This window comes from Synchiropus splendidus, chromosome 15 (genome assembly GCF_027744825.2).
Source record: "Synchiropus splendidus isolate RoL2022-P1 chromosome 15, RoL_Sspl_1.0, whole genome shotgun sequence".
In the NCBI taxonomy this organism is placed as follows: Eukaryota; Metazoa; Chordata; class Actinopteri; order Syngnathiformes; family Callionymidae; genus Synchiropus; species Synchiropus splendidus.
The window spans coordinates 10,291,549-10,310,321 of record NC_071348.1 but is presented as its reverse complement, the minus strand read 5'-3'; the positions used below and the strand labels follow the sequence as shown (position 1 = coordinate 10,310,321).

The 18,773-nt window shown below is 42.7% G+C and overlaps 4 protein-coding genes across 5 annotated transcripts; 1 reads left to right on the top strand and 3 right to left on the bottom strand.

The window, feature by feature from the left end:
- Window positions 1-673: 673 nt before the first annotated feature.
- Window positions 674-6,320, bottom strand: faxca (failed axon connections homolog, metaxin like GST domain containing a). Its single transcript, XM_053887902.1, has 6 exons — window positions 5,859-6,320; window positions 4,851-4,986; window positions 4,585-4,781; window positions 3,791-4,008; window positions 3,565-3,681; window positions 674-3,239 (listed from the first exon to the last, which is right to left on the bottom strand). The coding sequence occupies exons 1-6, from the start codon at window positions 6,116-6,118 to the stop codon at window positions 2,929-2,931; spliced, it is 1,239 nt and encodes a 412-aa protein (XP_053743877.1). The 5' UTR covers window positions 6,119-6,320; the 3' UTR covers window positions 674-2,928.
- Window positions 6,321-6,833: 513 nt separating this feature from the next.
- Window positions 6,834-11,262, bottom strand: ccnc (cyclin C). Its single transcript, XM_053887744.1, has 12 exons — window positions 11,127-11,262; window positions 10,708-10,814; window positions 10,419-10,503; window positions 10,195-10,264; window positions 10,077-10,128; window positions 9,950-10,005; window positions 9,061-9,096; window positions 8,569-8,660; window positions 8,420-8,487; window positions 8,270-8,349; window positions 8,063-8,181; window positions 6,834-8,003 (listed from the first exon to the last, which is right to left on the bottom strand). The coding sequence occupies exons 1-12, from the start codon at window positions 11,156-11,158 to the stop codon at window positions 7,949-7,951; spliced, it is 852 nt and encodes a 283-aa protein (XP_053743719.1). The 5' UTR covers window positions 11,159-11,262; the 3' UTR covers window positions 6,834-7,948.
- Window positions 11,263-12,463: 1,201 nt separating this feature from the next.
- si:dkey-6e2.2 (uncharacterized) lies at window positions 12,464-13,744 on the top strand. Its single transcript, XM_053843875.1, has 3 exons — window positions 12,464-12,716; window positions 12,782-12,997; window positions 13,250-13,744. The coding sequence occupies exons 1-3, from the start codon at window positions 12,464-12,466 to the stop codon at window positions 13,420-13,422; spliced, it is 642 nt and encodes a 213-aa protein (XP_053699850.1). The 3' UTR covers window positions 13,423-13,744.
- An 83-nt stretch (window positions 13,745-13,827) lies between these two features.
- Window positions 13,828-18,055, bottom strand: pgm3 (phosphoglucomutase 3). Of its 2 annotated transcripts, none has more exons than XM_053888042.1 (13): window positions 17,981-18,055; window positions 17,447-17,655; window positions 17,185-17,369; window positions 17,055-17,122; window positions 16,576-16,709; window positions 16,326-16,518; window positions 15,698-15,855; window positions 15,502-15,595; window positions 15,292-15,413; window positions 14,968-15,087; window positions 14,761-14,883; window positions 14,524-14,697; window positions 13,828-14,463 (listed from the first exon to the last, which is right to left on the bottom strand). In XM_053888042.1, exons 2-13 carry the CDS (start codon window positions 17,651-17,653, stop codon window positions 14,377-14,379), a joined length of 1,665 nt encoding a protein of 554 aa, XP_053744017.1. In that variant the 5' UTR covers window positions 17,654-17,655; window positions 17,981-18,055; the 3' UTR covers window positions 13,828-14,376. The 2 variants fall into 2 exon arrangements, with proteins under 2 accessions (XP_053744017.1, XP_053744018.1); XM_053888043.1 differs by having other exon boundaries at window positions 15,292-15,390; window positions 15,512-15,595.
- Between the last annotated feature and the right edge of the window lie 718 nt (window positions 18,056-18,773).

Below are 18,773 nucleotides of genomic sequence, written 5' to 3'. Positions count from 1 at the left end.
GAGGACCCTGTTGCTAGAATTCTGTCCTATCAGCAGGCGACCATCTGCCCTCCTCCCGGCCCTCGTGGTCCTACAGTCCTCTTCTGCATTATTCATATTCTCACACACACAGCCTCACACACACTAACACTTTAACAAACACACTTGTGCCCTCCCTTTCCGACTCATTCAACTGTACACCACACACAATGTCTCTCACTGAGCACACACACAAGCACACACTCACCAGAGATCCTCAAGTGTCATTGTCAGCTCTGAATTGTCTCCTCGGTCTGCAGAGGAGGGTCTCTGGGGGGCTTCAGAACAATGCTCAGTAAAAAATGCATGCAGCCAGTCTCCAAATATCATTCATCTGTCTGCGACTGTTGGTCCGTCTTCCTCCCGGTGCCCTTTTCACACCGCCCCCCACCAAGTCCCCCGGTCTGCAGCTCCGCTCCCACTACTCGCCTTTTTCTCTCTTCCATTTCAGTAGAGCTCCAGTACGAGCACAAAGAAAAGGGCAGAGAGCTAATCCTGCGGCATTGTTGGGAGGGTTTAGGATTGTCATTCGGTAGCAAGCACACAGGGAGAGGGATTAGGAGCCAGATATGTCAGAGTAAACCAAACCTCTGAGCTTCTTCAGGTGCAAGTGAGTCTTCACACACACACAAAAAGTGTAAAAGATCACAGCCATATTTAATGAAATCATGAGTAATCCACTGCCACACACCTTCTCCGCTCTGAGATACATTCATGGGGATTTGTCCAGCGACACACGGTCTGGTCCTAAAGTCCTTTTATTTACAATATGATGAGATTCCAGTGTATTTTTTTTTTCAGCACAGACCACATCAAAAGACGACACACAATATGGCTTCTAGTCTACAAGCAGAGATGGAACACTTCAGTCAATAGCTGGATCACATTGCACAGTTCATTTCTGATGATCGAATATTCCATCAGGTGTGAGTTTATCAGCAGCGAATACATGCAGGAAACATGTTCTCACCACAGAGAATGTTTCTATTGCACACAGAGATCTGATGAAGACACAGGTGCAACCCTTTTTTTTGGTTGAAATAGATACAAACAAGGCAAAAACCAACTGAAAAAAAATCAAACACTGGCACTTTTATAAATGAAAGAAGACGCATAGCATAAGGCAAAATGACTTCCTTCTTATGAGCCAACCTGAGAGATTGTGGTGAAGAGTCAAGAGCACAGACACTGGGGGTGAAGGCTGGAGTAGATTTTGAAGTCATGAAGGGGTGAAGTGAAGGAAGAGCTGAGCCAAAAGGCTGAGCTTGCAGTCATCCGCTCCGTTTTAAGATGACACCTAGTCGCTCCCCTAGTGAAGTCGGAGTGGGGGAAGACCCAGGGGTAGACTCCGAACACGGAGGAGCGACTAGGTCTGGGCCTCTTTGTTCTGGCTGCTGCCCCCCTGACCCAAACTAATATAAGCAGTAAAATATAAGGATGGGACAGAAATACACATGAAATAAATAACGTAACGTCACAAAGTCAAATGTAAAAATCTTAATGTTATACAAAGCAATGGCACATTTTGAATAACAAAATTGTGTCACAAAACTGAAAGCAAAATCGACATAATAACAAATAAGGCAGTAGAGCAAAAGCAAAAGAACTTGGCACAACCCCACAGACAAACGTGCAAATTAATAACTAGTACATAGTGCAACATATCACACAGCAAGTTACACAGTGTAATGCTGTGTAGGCGTTATACTGATAAACAATCTTGAAAACAGCGCAACGTAATAATAAAAATAAATGTGTCTTAGAAAAACTAAACTCTCATATAGTAACATGCTGTTGTGTAACAAAGTGCGACAGAGTACATGCTAAAGAAGCTCTGATGTGTGTGACTGTGTGGTGTAACATGGCGTACTGTGGCACCAAAACAAATGAGCATAGTGTATGTAGCACTATAGAGAATGACATCACAGCGACGCAACATTTAGTTTGACTGGTGAAATAATATACAGAAAAGTGAGACACAGAAATCACATTTTTCTTTTTAAAATTGGCGTGTTTTGGTGCCACTATCTAAAACGACAGGTTCCCGTTGGTCACCACTCTGATGGATGCAAACACAAAATGGGGGATTTTGCATTTGCTGCATGACAAACGCGAATAGATCCCTCCATTTTACAGTCGTCTCGACAAAATCCATCTTTTTCCACTGCCTCCTTATTGCAACTAAGAGCTTTTCAACGCAAGTTCTGACTCTCTAACAGCAGCATCTCAACAGCTCATGTAAAGGGAGGTTTGGATGCATGTCCCAGCCATGCACTCATCACGGATTTGATTGTATCGCTCGCTCCTAAATCTCGCACCTGTGTAACATAAATATTATGTAACTTAAAGCTTTCGTCCTGTTGAACAGGTTCAAAATAAAAAAAATGGACCAACTGCTGCCATCAGTCTGATACAGCGGAGAGACAGCAAGACCATGTGACCATGAAAGTGATTTTGCCACCATATTTACATTCACAAGACGGACAAAAACAAGCTCACTATATTATATACCTATTTATATATTTAAATATGTCTGTCTATACCTATATATACTGAATATTTACAGATGTATAATTTTCTCTATACGTCGATATATCAAGGCGTCAAGGGTTCAGTTGGTCGAGACACACAAGGCTGGGTGGTGCAGCTTGCTACAAGTGACACATATAAAGTCGCCATGGTAACGTCCATGTGACAACAAGGAGAAGTTGTGACTGCAGACGGAGGAGTTTCTCAGCAGCGGCGTCATTCACTCCTTTACTCCTCTAGTTCTGATCATCCTGCTTCATAAACCTGCTATTCTCCCTTTCCTCCACTAGGGGGCTGAGATTCCGCCCGTTCCAGGCCGCAGGGTGGACCCCGCTCCGTGACTGGAGAGTGTGTTTGTGCAGTTACCTATTAAAAGTGTCGTCAACACTTCAGCAGATCCACTTCAGAACACTCCGTGTCCATGTCGGAGTCGTACAGCGAGTGTCCGGTGGGGTCGCTGACGGGAGACTGAGGGGCCCGTGGCGTGGGAGTGTGTGTGGTGTGGGTGGGGCTGTCGCAGTGGGAGGAGGACGAGTCTGTGCGCGAGTAGAGACCCAGATCAGGAAGACCAGAGCGAGAGTCACTGTCCTCTGAGGTTCCCTTGTAGCGGAAGTCTTCAAGATCCACAAACCACTCGGGCCAGAACCGCCGGCGAATCCGCTCACAGTACATCGCCAGGTTGATCAACTCACCTGTGACAGTTTTTAAAAGCCACAGAAGAAGTCAATTAACGTTAGCTTTAACCCTTTAACTTCTGGATCGTAAAAAAAAAAAATCACATTTTAGTATTGTCAATTTGAACAATACTGCTTAAAAATAATAATAAATTATTTATTGACACATTGCCCATTCATTCTACATTATTATTTGCATTTTTATAAAGAGACAGTCTATTTAGTTTGTTGTGGATTCTTCTTTGATTTTTATTCACTTATGTATTGTATTTATTTGCAGCATATTTAGCATGAGTCCATTCAGTGGAAGTCTCTTCATCAAAGCGTTGAAAGCAGAGCTGACCTTTAATAAGCTGCTCAGGCCTGGTTCCTGGTAACATCCACATAGCTGGAGCAAGATGACCAAACACTGTCGCATCCACTGTTGTCAATCTTGCGCCCATCAGGTACTTTTTATCACCTGCAGATACAAAAACAGTTGAATATAATCCGGATATTATGAATAAACAAAGCCTATATACCTCAGCAGTTGAGAACACTAGATAAACAATGATGTCATCATCCATTACCTAGCAAGGTGGCAAGCGTGCGCATGTCCTTCTCCATCAGGGCATAGACCTCATCCTCAGAGAAACGTCCGATCCCATGTCCATACATCTCCCTCTTGACAATCCCGCCAGTCACGTGACTCAGAATCCACCTGAGCAAATCGCTCATGGGTCCGCTCACGGACAGCATCTTCTGCGTCTCCTCCAGGTTGTCCACCCACTGACTGTACGCAATGGTCCTACAAAACAAACAACACAATAAGGGCACTTGAACATTATCGTATCAAAAAACATATTTCTATGTCCATTGCTTTGTCCTTTAATACTGAGGCTCATTCTGATTTTTATGCGTCATTCAAAAGGGCTGGCAGCGACACTAAAAAAGCAACGGCTGTTCTGGACGATCGACTGTAATGTCCACTTTCCACCAGCAGATGGCCGTGCTGCATTATGATATAGAGCTCGAGAACTCCAAGCTCAAGTGAGCACATAGCAAATACTTCTCCGAACCCTTTTATAGTATTTAAAAACTGTTGGTCGATAGATTTGCAGAACCTAGCTGCTGAGAATTGCTTGTATATTATGTTTAACGCGCACAGCTTAGATTCCTAAAAGGTCATTTGGCTCAAGGGGAAAAGGATTTGAGGGCAACAAATAATACACCATCACTGCTGTTGAGTCTTTTAGGTGTTTAATAAACATGTATGGTGCCAGACATTTATGGTCCCTCTTACTGCAGAAAAAAACTACAATACTATTCCAACTCCTATCGCTTGGCCCTCGCCGTTTGCTAACAATAACAAGCTGTCACTCACCAGTAGAAATGTTCCTCCACCATTTTAGTGATGGCGCGAGACACGGCCATCTCCTGCGGAGTCAGGCTCTTATTGAGACTCACGCCCAGCTTCTCCTCCAGGAAGTCGATGATGAAGTCAGAGCCACAGACTTTCTCCTGATTGTACTCGATCCACGGCATCTTTCCGAGAGGAGACAGCTTCCCGTCGAAGTAGTTCTGAGGGGAGATGCCGTAGGAGGGATGTGAGAAATACATGTGCAAACAAGGTTCTCGAGGAGGGGCTACCTGGTAGGGTAGGTCCACCATGCGGAGGTAGGTCTCCGTCTTAAGGCAGAAGGGCGACAGGGATGGGATGCCAGTTCTGGGCCGGGAGAACTGGTGCAGGATGATGGCATCTTTAGAGTCCAGCTCTTCCTGTTTTCTGTCAGGCGGAAAAAACAAGTCAACACCCAAACACGTTGTTTTCCATTATGGGAAAAGTTTGACTTTTATTCCATGAAAAAAAAAATAATAATAATCTGATACTGATCAACAACAGGCCAACAAATAATTTTTTGTATTTTAATACGGTGTGTTTGACACGCTTGTTGTGGAAAAAACAACAAACTGTTGTCTTTTTAACTCGACAAATTAACTGCAATCCGTTTCTCAAAGGTCAGCTGGAACCACTGGAACTCGGCATCAGCGATATAAAACATTACTTCAGCCTTTTCACAGCTCAGGAAGTAGTGCTTCAGGGGAACCACCAATGTCACTACCATCACGGGTCAAAAAAAAGAGAAACGTGAGCGCGCATGCGCCTAGGGGAGCCCAGCGCCAGAGTCACGTGGTCACGTGCAGGCAGGAATACGGAGCTGTCTGTCTGACTGTGGTGCTGAAAACTGCTTCTGCACAGCAACATCCGGGGACGCGCTCCACATGATGATGTAGAACAACGGTGCGACTGTGAAACGATGAAACAACTTCATTGAACACTTTATATTGAGGCTCTCAGTGTGTGTGTGTCCTTGTGTGTATGTACTGGGGAGTATGGGGGGCGGTTGTGTACACACACAAGGTGACCTCCTGACATGGAATCAATAGAGAAGTATGGCCTGTTTTTCCTCACGATAATCCGATGTGAAACGATATTTCTGAATGTTAGTTTTGGTGGGGGCGAGGGGTCGTTACATCACAGCCACCCACTCACGATTCCATATTGCTCTCACCCCTCCCACCCCGCCACTATTAAGTAATCCTGATATACAGCAGATTTTTTTCTGTAAATAGAAGAGGATGCGAGCGCGTGGGTACCTGATCGCCAGCAGTTCGTGCAGCAGATAAGCAGCAGCAGCCAGCAGAGCCCCTCCAGTCAGATACAGGGTCTTCCGCCACCATGAGTCCGAGCCCAGAGCGAACATGATCCCGCCGGGGTCCTGCAGGGGTCGGGCGATGATGAGCCCATGAAAGGAGAGCTGCTCATCGGAGCCCAGGAGGCCGGTGGAGACGCTCTGGTTCTGGCCCAGATCAACCACACACGACCGCGTCCAGGCGAACCCGACGCGCCAACACATGCTCTCTGTCTCCGGCCACTTTCCGCCTCACTTTGGCAGCTGGGGGCTTCATGAGCGGGGGCCTCATGGGAGCCGATGGATGCCAGGAAACGGGGACGCAGTCGGGAGGAATCCGCTGGACTCAAGCGTCCTGCCCGGAGAGTGTCCCCGCGGAGGGGTCGACATCCTCCGCAGCCTGGCTGGTGGGAGCTGAGCGTAGTGACGATCAAGGTAGAGTCCGTGATGAGTATAACTTCCGGTCTCAGGAATTCAGAATAAGAGTATAAAAGCAGGATGGGGCTCAATCTTTGGCACAGTTTTCATGCAAATGGACACATATAGTACAATTTCACCGATTTATTTATAAACACAATAAAAGTTGAGTAACGGTACTCACGGCGGACGTTTATTTACAAGAAGTCCGCGCTTAAGCAAAGTTTATTTTGAAGGAAGAATACGGAAATTGCCATTTGCCGTGACGTCACGGCGAATGGCCGTACTCACAAGGGGTAACATTAAAAACGCAAAAGCATTTTAACTTCGCTAGCTCAGAAGCAAAATGAAACATGAAGCATATATTTTGCAAGGGCTTAGATGTAAATTGATATTTGTGACTCAACGCAGTTTCGTAAATTTTTCATGACGATATGTAACGGGTGACATTGGAGTTAGGTAAACTGTGACTTTTGTAACAGGCTGGAATATTCCCGGAGTGATGCATCTTGAAACCAGACAGTTCATATAGCACACAATATTTTATTAGAATCACAGATGTACAAAAAAGTATACACACACTTTCAAGTATTCATCAACATATCAGCTCTAGTTGCTCAGCTGCACCAGATTCAAGAGGAGAAAAAGCCCTTTTATTGTGAAAGGTGACACAGTCCGGTAATTCATTTGCCCTCCACAATTGAAAATAGCCTAGAAACAAAAACAACGGTCACATTCAGGTGTGAAGTAGCTCACGCAAATTGGAATAAATGTGCTCAAAATGAGGCGATCCTACGTCGACCGCTTGTTTTTAAGGCTGTCGAGTACCTTGTTTTGAGAGTCACACTTTTACAGATAAGAAAATGCTGATATACAAGAAAAAAAAACTAAGGAAAAAAATCAAGCTTGATATGAAGTTTCTAATAAAAGGCAAAATCCCTACAGAGGGCAAAGTGGCACACTAATTCAAAAGAACATATGTACAACAGAAAGAAAGGAAGAACAAGGATGTAACCAAAAGTTTGGATCATTGTGGGAGCACTTCCTTCCACAGTTCAAAAAGAGGTCAGTTAGATTCAAAGACCCTTTACATTATATATATACAGACGCAGAAACCACAGTCCCTGAGGAATGAACCGTTCACAGACACCAACAGTGTCACCTGGTTTTTGGCCCATTATTCATTCGCTCACTCAATATTAAATTAAAAACTCATTAACCATTTGAAGAAGAGTAAATAATCAGGAAGCAGGAAAATTTCTTATTATTATTTTTCCCAGTTGATTTTTTTAAGTGATAAAATCATCATTTTGAATTTTGGAAAAAAGTGAGTTTATATATTCCAATCTAATACTATGACACAACCACAGGTGCATTCACTGACCTCATAATTCTGAACTGAAAATGCCAGCACTTGACTCACTAAAGTGGACACATAGTTTACTCAAATAATGTTTTTTTAACTGTAAGGGAGGGTAAAAAGTTAATAATAAACTATCAAAAGAATCAATGACTCGAACTCATACTGAGCTGACCGCTCTGCTGTGTTGTGCAGCCACTCGGAGTCGGGTGAAGGCCGCGAGTTGTGGGCGTGTTGTGCGGTGTGGTGATTCTACAGCAAGCGGGTCCAGAGCTCTGCTATGATTGGCTGTAAGAGTTGCTTTGGTTTCCGTTGGAGCTCTGGTCATTCTCACTGGAGAACAAAAGATAATTTATTATCTAGGTCTGCTTTTTACCAAGAGACCATCCTACCTGTTGGGAGGAGGTTTTGGTTTGGGCATCTTGTTAAGCACCGCAGCGATCTCTTTTCGGTCATCAAAGTTTTTCCACTGGTCATAAAGCTTGAGGATGACCCGGATAATCTCCAGGATCTATGGATAAACAACATCACACACGCCGCACACTAGCGCCTGAACTTGTGTACAATTTCAACCACATCCCATGCATCAGGGTACTCACTTTATCCATGTCTACAGAGAGCTCTGCAAACCACTGCCTGGCATCCTTCTGCTGCACCACACAGGCCACGTGCAAACAAGCTGCGGTACAGAAACACAGTGAGCTCCGGACGCAGACCTCAGAGTTAAATAGCTTCAGAGCTGAACCCACCTAAAGCGATCATGAAGGGAGGATAGAGCAGGCATAGATCTGTACGGTAGGTGTCATTCACGATGCGCCTGATGCAAGCAGAGGAATTCAAAGTTTATAAAGAGTGAGGAGATTATAAGAGGTGGTGGAGTATGGTAGGATGTAAGCACCAGGCCAGCGGCAGCAGCATGTCCTCCTGGCCCATGTCCTGCACGTACTGCAGCAGCGGCCGGTACGGGTGGTACACGATCAAGCAGCAGTCCTGAAATGCATTTCAGGATTTAAGCTGTATATCTGCCCTAATAATAGGTGGTCACAAAGCGTAATAATGATTTTTTTCAATTACACAACTCATGACTGCATGCTGGCAAACTAGTGAACACCCACAATAACACACAAATGACTCTGACCGGCGCTTCGGTGTGAGTAACTCTAAATGTGATGAACTGATGAACCTGTCTAAGGGGACAGATCTCAGTCAAAAAGTCAAAAAAGGATACCCATTTATGAAGAAAATTAATGTTAAATACAACAAAATACAACTGACTTGTAAACACGCCGAAAAACTAGACAATACTATTGAAAACTGACATAAGTTTATTTTTCAAACCTCAAAAATGAGGGTCAAAGCCTTAAATAATTTCACGATATTAGGGTCTTACCATCAACTCCAGAAGGTAGAACTCGCATTCCAGAATCTGCAAATTAGATGAGAATATTAAAATTGCATTTTCTTTTTAGCCAAGATTATGTTTTATTCATTCCGGTAACTTGAGCATGGTCCGTGTGAGCATCATATTTCATGAAATGAGCTAAAAGACATGGAGAAATCAGACATGATAGTCTTCAAAAGGCAAGTTTAAATAGACTTAAGTAACAGAAGGGCTCATTGATGATATTAAACACGTCTTCAGAGATATATTTAAATATATTTAATCTTCCAAAAATTGCCAAAAAGCTGTACAAAATCCAAATCTAACATTAGCAAACCTTTAGCCAGCCAGCATCAAATCTAGCATATCTTGTGTACTTTATTCTGAAATGTATTTTATCTATATAATTGAGAAGGAGAGGAACCACAAACCACAAATAGCAGAAACAAAACACGCAGGAGTGAAATTTGCTCCGGGCATATAATGCCATATGGTGGATGCCACAGCTTGGTTAGTATGTCACCAGCTTTCCTGCCACATTCCAAACCAGTGAATGAATGAATAAGTCACCACTTTTTAAGTTGGTAGGATTGAATGATGATTAATTCAAGTTAGAGATTTAAAAAAATAGAAACGCTAAACTTCCAACAAAAATATTTTTTCCAATAAAAAATATTTGCGCATGATAAGAAATTCGACTTTGTTTTTTGTTGTTTCTATGTCTTTTGTTATTTTTCTATCGATAGCAACATTTTCCATAGCATTTTGTATAAAATCTATTGCAGTTCCAAGCATGGTTTTCTTCTATTTCACACAACTTAACCGCATCAGAGATGACCAAGTTTATGCATAAAATAAATGCAAGAAGTTTGGAATTGTGATGATGGGATTTACTCACATGATTCATTCGATACGGGAACTCCTTCGGGAAGGCATATGAAAACCTTGTTTTCACTGGAAAAAAAGGGAAAATTACACAAAACTATGTACTACGCATCGCATTGTGCTTTATTCTTGATACTTACACACTGATGTTGCTGCAGAGATCAGCCTTGTGTTAGACACAACCCCAAATTCCTGAGCAGATGTTGACATTACTTCTCAGACAAAACATGCGTTTAAAATCAAAATGAATCTTGATACCTCAACTTTGGAAGCCAGGAAGACACAGGTAGGAGCCATTAAAACAGGATCTATACTTTTCAGTGAATACCTGAGGAGAGATTAAATTGAGAGTAGAGTAAAAATCTCAGAGACTTGTGTGGATGTCTGAAAAATAAATGCTGAACTACGAAATTGTCTTTTACGGATCATTTAGTAATAACAGTGCCATAGTAGTGAGGCAGACGGTTGGTTCAATGGTTCACCTGGCATAAAAGCGTTTGAAGTAGACTGTGGCCGTAGCAATGACTTGTTGCCTCAGCTTCAAGTGTTCTCCCAGAGCCTGAATAACTGACAAACAACACATTTCTTAGTTTATTTCAAACCACTTATATGGATGGAAAATACAGTAGTCATTGTGACACTATGTGTGATGTGTTTCATAAGATTTACAAGAGAATATCTGGACAAAGAAAATCATCCAGATGTCAAAATCGCTTTGTTTTGGCAACAGCCCCGTTTTGTGCACACGATCCCAGGTGTATTTGTAAATACCATTTGCAAAGAAGATCTGTAGCTTCCAGTATTCCTCTTCAGAAAGGGACTTGAGGTCTTTCTGCCTCTCTTTCATCAGGTCTTGTTTGTCAAGCACCCACTGAAGACTGCACAGAACAAGACAAGTCAGTCATATCTGAGAATCTACACTAACGCAGTGTTTATGAACAAAACAACCCGATATCATTGTCATTTTAGTATCTGCGTTCAAATAAAGCCAGCCTTCTGAGTGACTATTTACTGTTTATTATCTTGATATGTCAATTAACACTGGTTATCGTGCAAAAGTATCACCTTTAAATTCTAAAAACACCCAACACAGACACATCGCTCGAGATGCTAATGCTAGGCCGAATAACAAAGACTGCATTTTAGAGAAAAAAAACACTACTGTGTCCTTTTCCGCATCCTCCACTTACTAGTGAGAACTTTGCCAGAAATTCCCCGCCATGTCACAGCAGATGAGGTAGAACAGAGTACTTCAGAAATGGTTTTGGTCCAGTGAAGTGGTTAGCACAGAGAATGTAGCAGTGCTAGCCAGACGCCGGTGTTACGTCAAAAGTCTTCCGGGTGGGCAAACTGCGCCGAAGGACGTCGGGTTTTTTAGTATTAGTATTAAAACGAGTTTTTTTAGCGATTAAGCGCAAACTATGGACGACTGTAGTTGAATGAAATAAATACATACCATAAATAAATATATATTCCAGAAAGAACTTCGAGTTCCATCATAATATGCCGTATAATGATAAAAAAAGGATTTAAATGCATGCATTAAAATGTGTATCTGACCTATCTGACCGGTAATAATAAAGTGACTAGGAGGCATTGGCGTAGTTCGCTCGAGTTTCTATTACCTCTCATACAGGACGTGCATCAAGCCACTTGGATTGTTTTGAAGAAGCACCGAAGTCCAGTGTGTAATCCATCTGATCATGTGTGAACCGCAATGACTGATGCTTCCAGAACAATAACAATGCATGTTTTTGTGCTCATTGGCATTGACACATATGATTCTTGTTGGGAAATATTAGACTTGCAAAACAATTCAGAACTATAAACCAGTTTAATGTGGACACAAACAGTCTTGTCTTCCTTCTCAGAAAGGATCATGAAAAATGTGTCATTATAATTCATATTTTTAATTGAAGAAATTGATGATGCTGAAAGCCAAAAAATAGTCAGCTAAAAGAGGTGTGTGAGTGAATTGTTTTGGCTGTGATTCGTGTGTCTAGAAAGTATGACTGTAAATTTTATTACTGTGAGTACTGTGAGTTTCCAACGCTGGATTCATTAGTTTGGTTTCATTAAAGTGATGAATTCACTTGCAGTACAGTATGTAGTAGCCGATAGCACTGATAACACACAGCTTTTCATTGCACTTTGTAATTACACAACATTACAAATGTATTTAAATTGTAGCATTAAAACGTGTGTGTTTATTGGTGTATATGCTCGAAATATAAAACGGCTGTATTTATGAGTCAACATACTAATTTGTAAATTAAAAATCAACGACTTCATAATAAAATTACCGCCCGCCTTCTGTTTCGGACGCGTTTGCTTCCATTTTTTTAAACGCTCACGCTGCTTGAATGAACGTCACCAGTAGTTGCCGGCCGCAACCGGAAGTTGTCAGGAAACATTTCCGCCCGAGAGGTGCAAACGGTTTGACAGTCTTCTGTCCAGTTGTATGAAGTTTTAGTGTGGCGGGACAACACTCTGCAAACTAGTGTCATCTTGGGATCGTTCACCAGCCATGAATACACACTGGCAAGACCGGGAGATCCGGGAGCTGGTCGCCATCCGCGCTCGGGATGAGGTGAAACGCCAAATATCGGGGACCGTGCGATATACCGTCTTGTACGGCTACATCGCCCGGATGCTGAAAGACAGAGGCTTCGTCCGGGCGCAGAAGCAGGTCATAAATAAGCTGAAGTCGCTCAAAAAAAAGTGCATGACCATCAACGACAAGATGGGCCCCGTGGCCACTCCACATATTGGCACTCCGCGTAAAAGGGCCCTGTGGAGTGGCCCTTTTACGCGGAGTGCCAGGCGATATACGGCATCTCCGCAGGTGGTAACTCTGCGAGCCCCTCTACGTCGCTAGAGGAGAATCCGGTGCCCCAGACGTGCCCCTTGGATGTGTTTATTTGTGATGGGGGGCGGGACGCGGACGGGACAGTCGAAACCCCGGCGTCAGATGCTGAAGTCACCGACTGCTCGAGTCAAGCAGACTCGTCTGCGGGGCCAGCGGAAGACGGACTGGAGAGTCCCAGCCAGGCACCACAAGGTATGTTTTTAAAGCGTACTGCCATCATTAACTTAAATGTATGGGATCATCTGATGAAGAAGAACAATGAAGATGAAGGAACTGCTGTCCACAGAAATGAAAAACAGGGCAGTCAAAAAGTGTATGGCACCCGAAAAACTATATGGTTTGTGCAACTGAGCAACTACAGTTAGGGTTAAAAATATTGCAGAATGACAATGGAATCGTATTGTATTATGGTCATATAATAATTGTTGGTTTTGTTGTTATTAGTGCTCCCTGTCTTGCCCAGAAAGAGGAAGAGGAGCAGGGAAGACCACACGGCTGCTCTCTTCGGGAAGGTCATGGCTGAGCTCAAAGAAATGGACAAGACAGCCGCTGAGAGGGAGGACGCTCGACTCAAGCTGTTCATGGCCCATGAAATACATTTGTGGGAGAGCCAGTAGAGGCTCATAAGGGAGGACAGAGCATGTCAGAAGCAACTTTTTGAAATGCTGTTGACCAACCTTCAGCACCTGCAACAGTAGCCACACGCCCAGAAGTTCTCATTTAAAAGCGAAGAAGAAGCCGTTTCCATCGCAGAAAAACAGACAGGGGAGGTGAAGGAAGAGGCCTCTCAGAGAGAGGAGCACATCAATACGGTGGTGCCCTAGAGGACATTGCTACAGACCTTTGACTGGCTGAAGATAAACTGGCTAATTTATCAGCCAATCTTCCGTTTTGTGTTTTTGTTCAAAGTAAACATAGAGCTGCCAAATGTTTCTGCTAAAATGACAACGTCCAAATTCAATTAAAGAAACACTCATTAAAGATTCCTCATGGTCATTTATTTCAACCAAGTAAATCAACATTCAAAAGACCGGCCTCCCAATATTTTTCTACATGATTAATAAAAATATTCAGAATTAAAAAAAACAAACAACAAATGACATTATCATCAGTGTTCATGATGCCACGACTTATGGCTAAAATTCAGTTGCTAACATGAAATTACCACAACCATGACTTAAAAGTTAAAGCCAACCACAGTTGACTGTTGTGTGAATTACCATGCGGAAAATGTGATAAATTTTTTTGACAATGACTTTTATCACCTGCTCCAATGTTTCACTCAAGTATTGTTGTTTCCACCGTGGCACTAGCATCCATCAATGCTTCATTATCATCTGATTTGTTTGAAATTAATCTCATGATTTTATTTAGATCACATCAATGTAATGTCGTAGTTCATCCAGGCACCTTTACATGTTTCCTTGTGCCACTTTGGCACACCCAAAGTAGCAAGATAACTTTCCCATAGATAAATCCTTCACTAACAGAGCAAAGTGAGTACAGTAGACACATTATTAGATCCATCCAGAGTAATGATTGGCATTAAAAGTTAAAAAGTGCAGAGTACTTTATAAAGGTTTAGGTTCGGCGCCGACTCCACCTGCCATGCGATAGACCGCGACACTGACTTCATGCGCCAGAGCGTCGGCATTGTCCTGAAATAAACATGTCATTGTGCTAAGAATTGTGTTTTTACAAGGAGCATCATGTCTCACCTGAGTGTCTGCCTCGGCGTAAACTCTGACCACGTCCTCGGTGCCAGACGGCCTCACAAAGGAGCGACCATGCGGGTACTTCTTCACCAAACCGTCGATGCAATCTTGAAGACCTGCCGGGCTCACGGCCCGTCTCTCCGCTTCCGTGGTGTCGATCACACAGCGGTCAGCCACCTACACAGCAGAGATCGAAACTTAGCTTGCGCTTTTGAAACGATGGAGTCAAGAAACGCTCACCTTAACTTTCAGCTGCCTGTTTGGAAGGTCTGTATAAATGGCGTCCCACTGCTGGGCAGTCATGCCTTTGATGGCGAGGATCGCTTCAACCAGTAACATGTCAGAAATGGCATCACCGACAGTCTGTGAAGACGAGGAAATTGATGAAATGTCCTTTCTCCTGTGTTGACAAATTATTTTCCCAGCCTTCGAGGGGCGCTTTCTTACCTGGTTGATGACATTTATCGTGCTCTGCAGCAGGAGAACCGCTCGCTTCCTCTCGTCGTTGGTGTTGGAGTCCTCTGTGAGCTGCTGAATCTTCTCCTGCGCAGCCTTGCTGAACAGCACCTGCCAGCCGTCCAAAATCAGTATCAGTGACACAACAATGGATAGTAAAATTTGGCTGGACCCCACAAATCACAAGTCAATGTTTTGGGTGGTTACGTTAAGGATAAGAGGCTGGTGAAAGCTTTATGGCAATGAGTGGTCCCCAAAAAGATAGAAATACGTTTGTGTGTGTGTCTATAGAAAGATGTTTGTGTGTCTACTTACAGTTCCGTGTCCATTGGCTTCAAAATAAACGCCAATATCAAACTCCAGCGCTGCATGATGCAGGTGCTTCACTCCAGTCTTGGTGCATCTCACTGGAACCTTTGAATAAGAGGACCTTGAATCTTCACCAACAATCATGAATAGAGTTGACGGTGTTAAAAACAAGTTCCACTCCTATCATCAAACAATCTTTTTAATCCAGAACAAAACCTTTTCTTGCCTTCATTGTGTTCTCCAGGTATTGCGTTGAGCTTCCGTTAGCATAAGCAGTTTGCACCACCGCTAGGTTCAACTCCAGGCCAGCCTGAGTTGACAAGGACGAACATTATGAAAAGACTGCTCCTTCAAACAAGAGGCTGAAGACCATAAGTCTTTGGTGGCAGACCCATGGTGTTGGCAGGTGTACCTGAATGAGCAGCTCCTTTAGGAACGTGCTGATCAGCGTCGCTATCTTGTCTCCATCCAGCAGGTGAAAGCGTCCTTCGGAGTCGATGTAGTAGTAGACTATTCTGTCGGCATCACCGTCAAAAGAGCAGCAGCGCTCGCCGGCATTCACTTTCATGCCTGTGGAGACAGGAAGAAAGAGTCACATAGATTCGGAGGGACCTCTATTGTTGTCTGTTTAAGTCAAGAGTTGTCGTTTAATACTGTTATTGTAATTCTAAATTCATTTAATATTCCTCCGTATTTAAGTATGTACTTTTCTTAATAACAGTTGTGACAACACCCGAAAACATTTCTCCTATTATACCCATCAGTCGTCCTCCATTCGTCTCTGACCATCGGACGAAATCACATTAGAAAAAAAAAATCCAAATACATTCATTTAAAAATGTTCCCACAGGAAAATAAAACTCACACTATTCATAAATAAAAGCATTACCATGTTCTGCATCCTGTAATTAACAATTAACAATAATGCAGGGTCTCCGGCAGGATTTTTTGGAAGTGTATTTTTTTGTTCACTAATTTTGTTGTATTCTTATATGAAATAAGATTTGCTGCCAATAGTGACCATTTGGCAGAGCAGGTACCTGTCGGAGGTTTTTGCTGCACTTTGACGAAATCAGCGCCGCACTGATGGTTCAGTTTCCCACCACAATCATTGACCAGTGAGATCTGCAGCTCCTTCTTAATGTGTCCCTCAATCTCACGGACCTTCAGCGCACCAACACCGTTGGCCCCATCTACAGTGAGGTGCTTCTGGTCATCAGTCCGGTTGGAAGCCTGTGAAGAAATGTTCTGTAAGGTGAAGTGGTAAAAACTCCTAAAATCCACACATACGTTTTTGCAGAGTTGACTGAAAGCTTGGCAGAGTTTTTTGTAGTATCCATCCACCGTGGGTTCGCCGTACTCCCCCTGCGTGTTGTGACAGCAAACCATAAAGTGGAGCTGCGGGGTCGTGACCAGGCCGTAGTCTGCACACAACAGAGAAGAGACAAGACACTAACGTATAGATTCACAGGTGCATGGGAATAGAATAAATTATAAGAAATAATATAGATTAGGAACTTATAATTAATAATACAACATTCCTTACACAGTAGGCATGAATACAAAAACATTCAGACAGGATTTATGAATATCATAAAAAAATAACCCTGAAACGTATCAATTATATTTGGTTCTGAGAACATAAAAACTCATTTACTACTACTATTACCATATTAACTCTTGTTAAATGTGATAAAGGTGTACTGCTTGAGCACACAGTTGAAGACACAGTTATTAAAACAAATCCATACGGAGTGACGTGAGCTTACCTTTACTGACACCACCCAGTGCAGATACACCATCCAAAACGGCTTGTGAGAGGAGAACACTGCTGCTCCTGAACACATGCACACAATGGTATTGGACAATGTATGAAGCAATGCACATTTAGTACTGTACCTCGTGTCCCTGCCCACAAAAACGTTCGCCGACTGGCTCATGACAATTGCCTCCTTCTCAATTATGTTCTTCAGCGTCACTACCAGATCCGTCTGCTCGGCGTTGGCGAGCTGGGAGGCGTAGCTCTCCCATGCTGGAGCCAACATCTCCCCCATCGGATCTACCAGCTTCACCCCATTGTCTTCCTGAACAGCAGAAAAAAAGTGTAACAGCGCAACATAATGCATTCTGCACAGAAAGAATAAGGTAAAGACTGTCTGACCTCTGGGTTATGAGAGGCGGTCACCATAACTCCGATGGCTGCAGATGTCTTTCTGGATCTTAGAGCTGCTAGCAGCCCCATCCGGAACATGATATGGTCCAGATTTCCAGCCTTTGTTCTGAATCCAGCTGTGCCATATTGCAAAACCAACCCAGCCGGTTTTGGATGCAAATCAGACTTTTCATTCACTTCTTGGAACTCAGCCATTGCTGAAACACAGAGGGGAGGATTGATTTATGGAGCTATTCCAGGCTCCAAAATATAACTAAGCGACCGCACCATAAAAATAAGAATAGGCCAAATTGGTGCTGTAAATAGTAGCAATGTTTTTTTTTTTTTATTTCACTCCAACCTTTCAATTACCAACAAGTTTGATAAGTGTGCATAAACACTATGTGAACAGTAAAAGCATCATAGTTTCATGCATCCATTAATAACAAGGCACATTCAGGGAACTTTCGTCCAGTGAAATGTATCAAAACTACGGCAAAGAAAAAGACAAATGAATCTAGTTTGATGAAAGAATGAACTTACTTGACTGGTTTCGATATTGAATGGCAGCGTGGACCCGGAACTCCTTCCTTCATACGTGGCTCAGCGTACCGAAGTTGATGGCGTCATCACGTAAGAAAACGCAGTGACTACGGCGGGCTATAATAGCCAAAATACGATTCGACCTTTTTACTTTTATTAATATAATATATATAATAGAGCGTAACCGAAAGACAATATCGCTTTCACTAAGTAATGTAAGGCAAAGCTCGTTACTGTATTATAATAGCAACCCTCTCGCGCTATTTATTTTGTTGTAGTTTATTTTTAAACAGTGCACGATTTAATCCAGGTGATGTTCGGGTAAAGGCAACATGTCTCATATGTCTGACAAAAATGTGAATATGCATGTTACACGTCATATATTTTCTTAAAAAGTGTTTTTTCATGATGATTGCTGCTATCTGCTCTAATATAAATAAATAAACAAATGCTCATTTATTTCTTGGACATGAAAAACTAACTGAAATAATCAAGCCAGATTTACATCATTTGGTTAAAAAAATGAAGTTACAGTCCCTTAATTTTAATCTTACTTAAATAATCATTCCGTCTTTAAACTTATTGTTTGTTGCGTTGGTGTGGACAGAGCGTTGTGTGTTTTAAATCTAGCTCACAGTAATCCATTTCTGTTATGTTTCTCACACTGGAAGAGTCGAACCCAACCTCCAGATACTCTTTTGCATCATTTTATTCCGGAGAATGAGAGTACTACAACAACACAAATCAATGTGAGGTTGAATCACATATATGTATGCTGCTGTATTCATGCATA

What these genes read in the sequence shown, in the direction of transcription:
- faxca (XM_053887902.1), bottom strand. Translation starts at nt 6,118, where the DNA reads ATGTGTTGGCGCGTCGGGTTCGCCTGGACGCGGTCGTGTGTGGTTGAT. An exon ending in TGGTGGACCTACCCTACCAG is followed by an intron (nt 4,782 to 4,850) that starts GTAGCCCCTCCT and finishes ATCTCCCCTCAG; the next exon opens with AACTACTTCGACGGGAAGCT. An exon ending in GTGGAGGAACATTTCTACTG is followed by an intron (nt 4,009 to 4,584) that starts GTGAGTGACAGC and finishes TTTGTTTTGTAG; the next exon opens with GACCATTGCGTACAGTCAGT.
- ccnc (XM_053887744.1), bottom strand. Translation starts at nt 11,158, where the DNA reads ATGGCGGGGAATTTCTGGCAAAGTTCTCACTA. An exon ending in TCCCTTCATGATCGCTTTAG is followed by an intron (nt 8,350 to 8,419) that starts GTGGGTTCAGCT and finishes TCTGTACCGCAG; the next exon opens with CTTGTTTGCACGTGGCCTGT. An exon ending in CCAAAACCTCCTCCCAACAG is followed by an intron (nt 8,004 to 8,062) that starts GTAGGATGGTCT and finishes TTTGTTCTCCAG; the next exon opens with TGAGAATGACCAGAGCTCCA.
- si:dkey-6e2.2 (XM_053843875.1), top strand. Translation starts at nt 12,464, where the DNA reads ATGAATACACACTGGCAAGACCGGGAGATCCGGGAGCTGGTCGCCATC. An exon ending in TCCACATATTGGCACTCCGC is followed by an intron (nt 12,717 to 12,781) that starts GTAAAAGGGCCC and finishes GCATCTCCGCAG; the next exon opens with GTGGTAACTCTGCGAGCCCC. An exon ending in TCCCAGCCAGGCACCACAAG is followed by an intron (nt 12,998 to 13,249) that starts GTATGTTTTTAA and finishes TGTTGTTATTAG; the next exon opens with TGCTCCCTGTCTTGCCCAGA.
- pgm3 (XM_053888042.1), bottom strand. Translation starts at nt 17,653, where the DNA reads ATGGCTGAGTTCCAAGAAGTGAATGAAAAGTCTGATTTGCATCCAAAA. An exon ending in GCAGCAAAAACCTCCGACAG is followed by an intron (nt 15,856 to 16,325) that starts GTACCTGCTCTG and finishes CTGTCTCCACAG; the next exon opens with GCATGAAAGTGAATGCCGGC. An exon ending in CGATAAATGTCATCAACCAG is followed by an intron (nt 14,884 to 14,967) that starts GTAAGAAAGCGC and finishes TCGTCTTCACAG; the next exon opens with ACTGTCGGTGATGCCATTTC.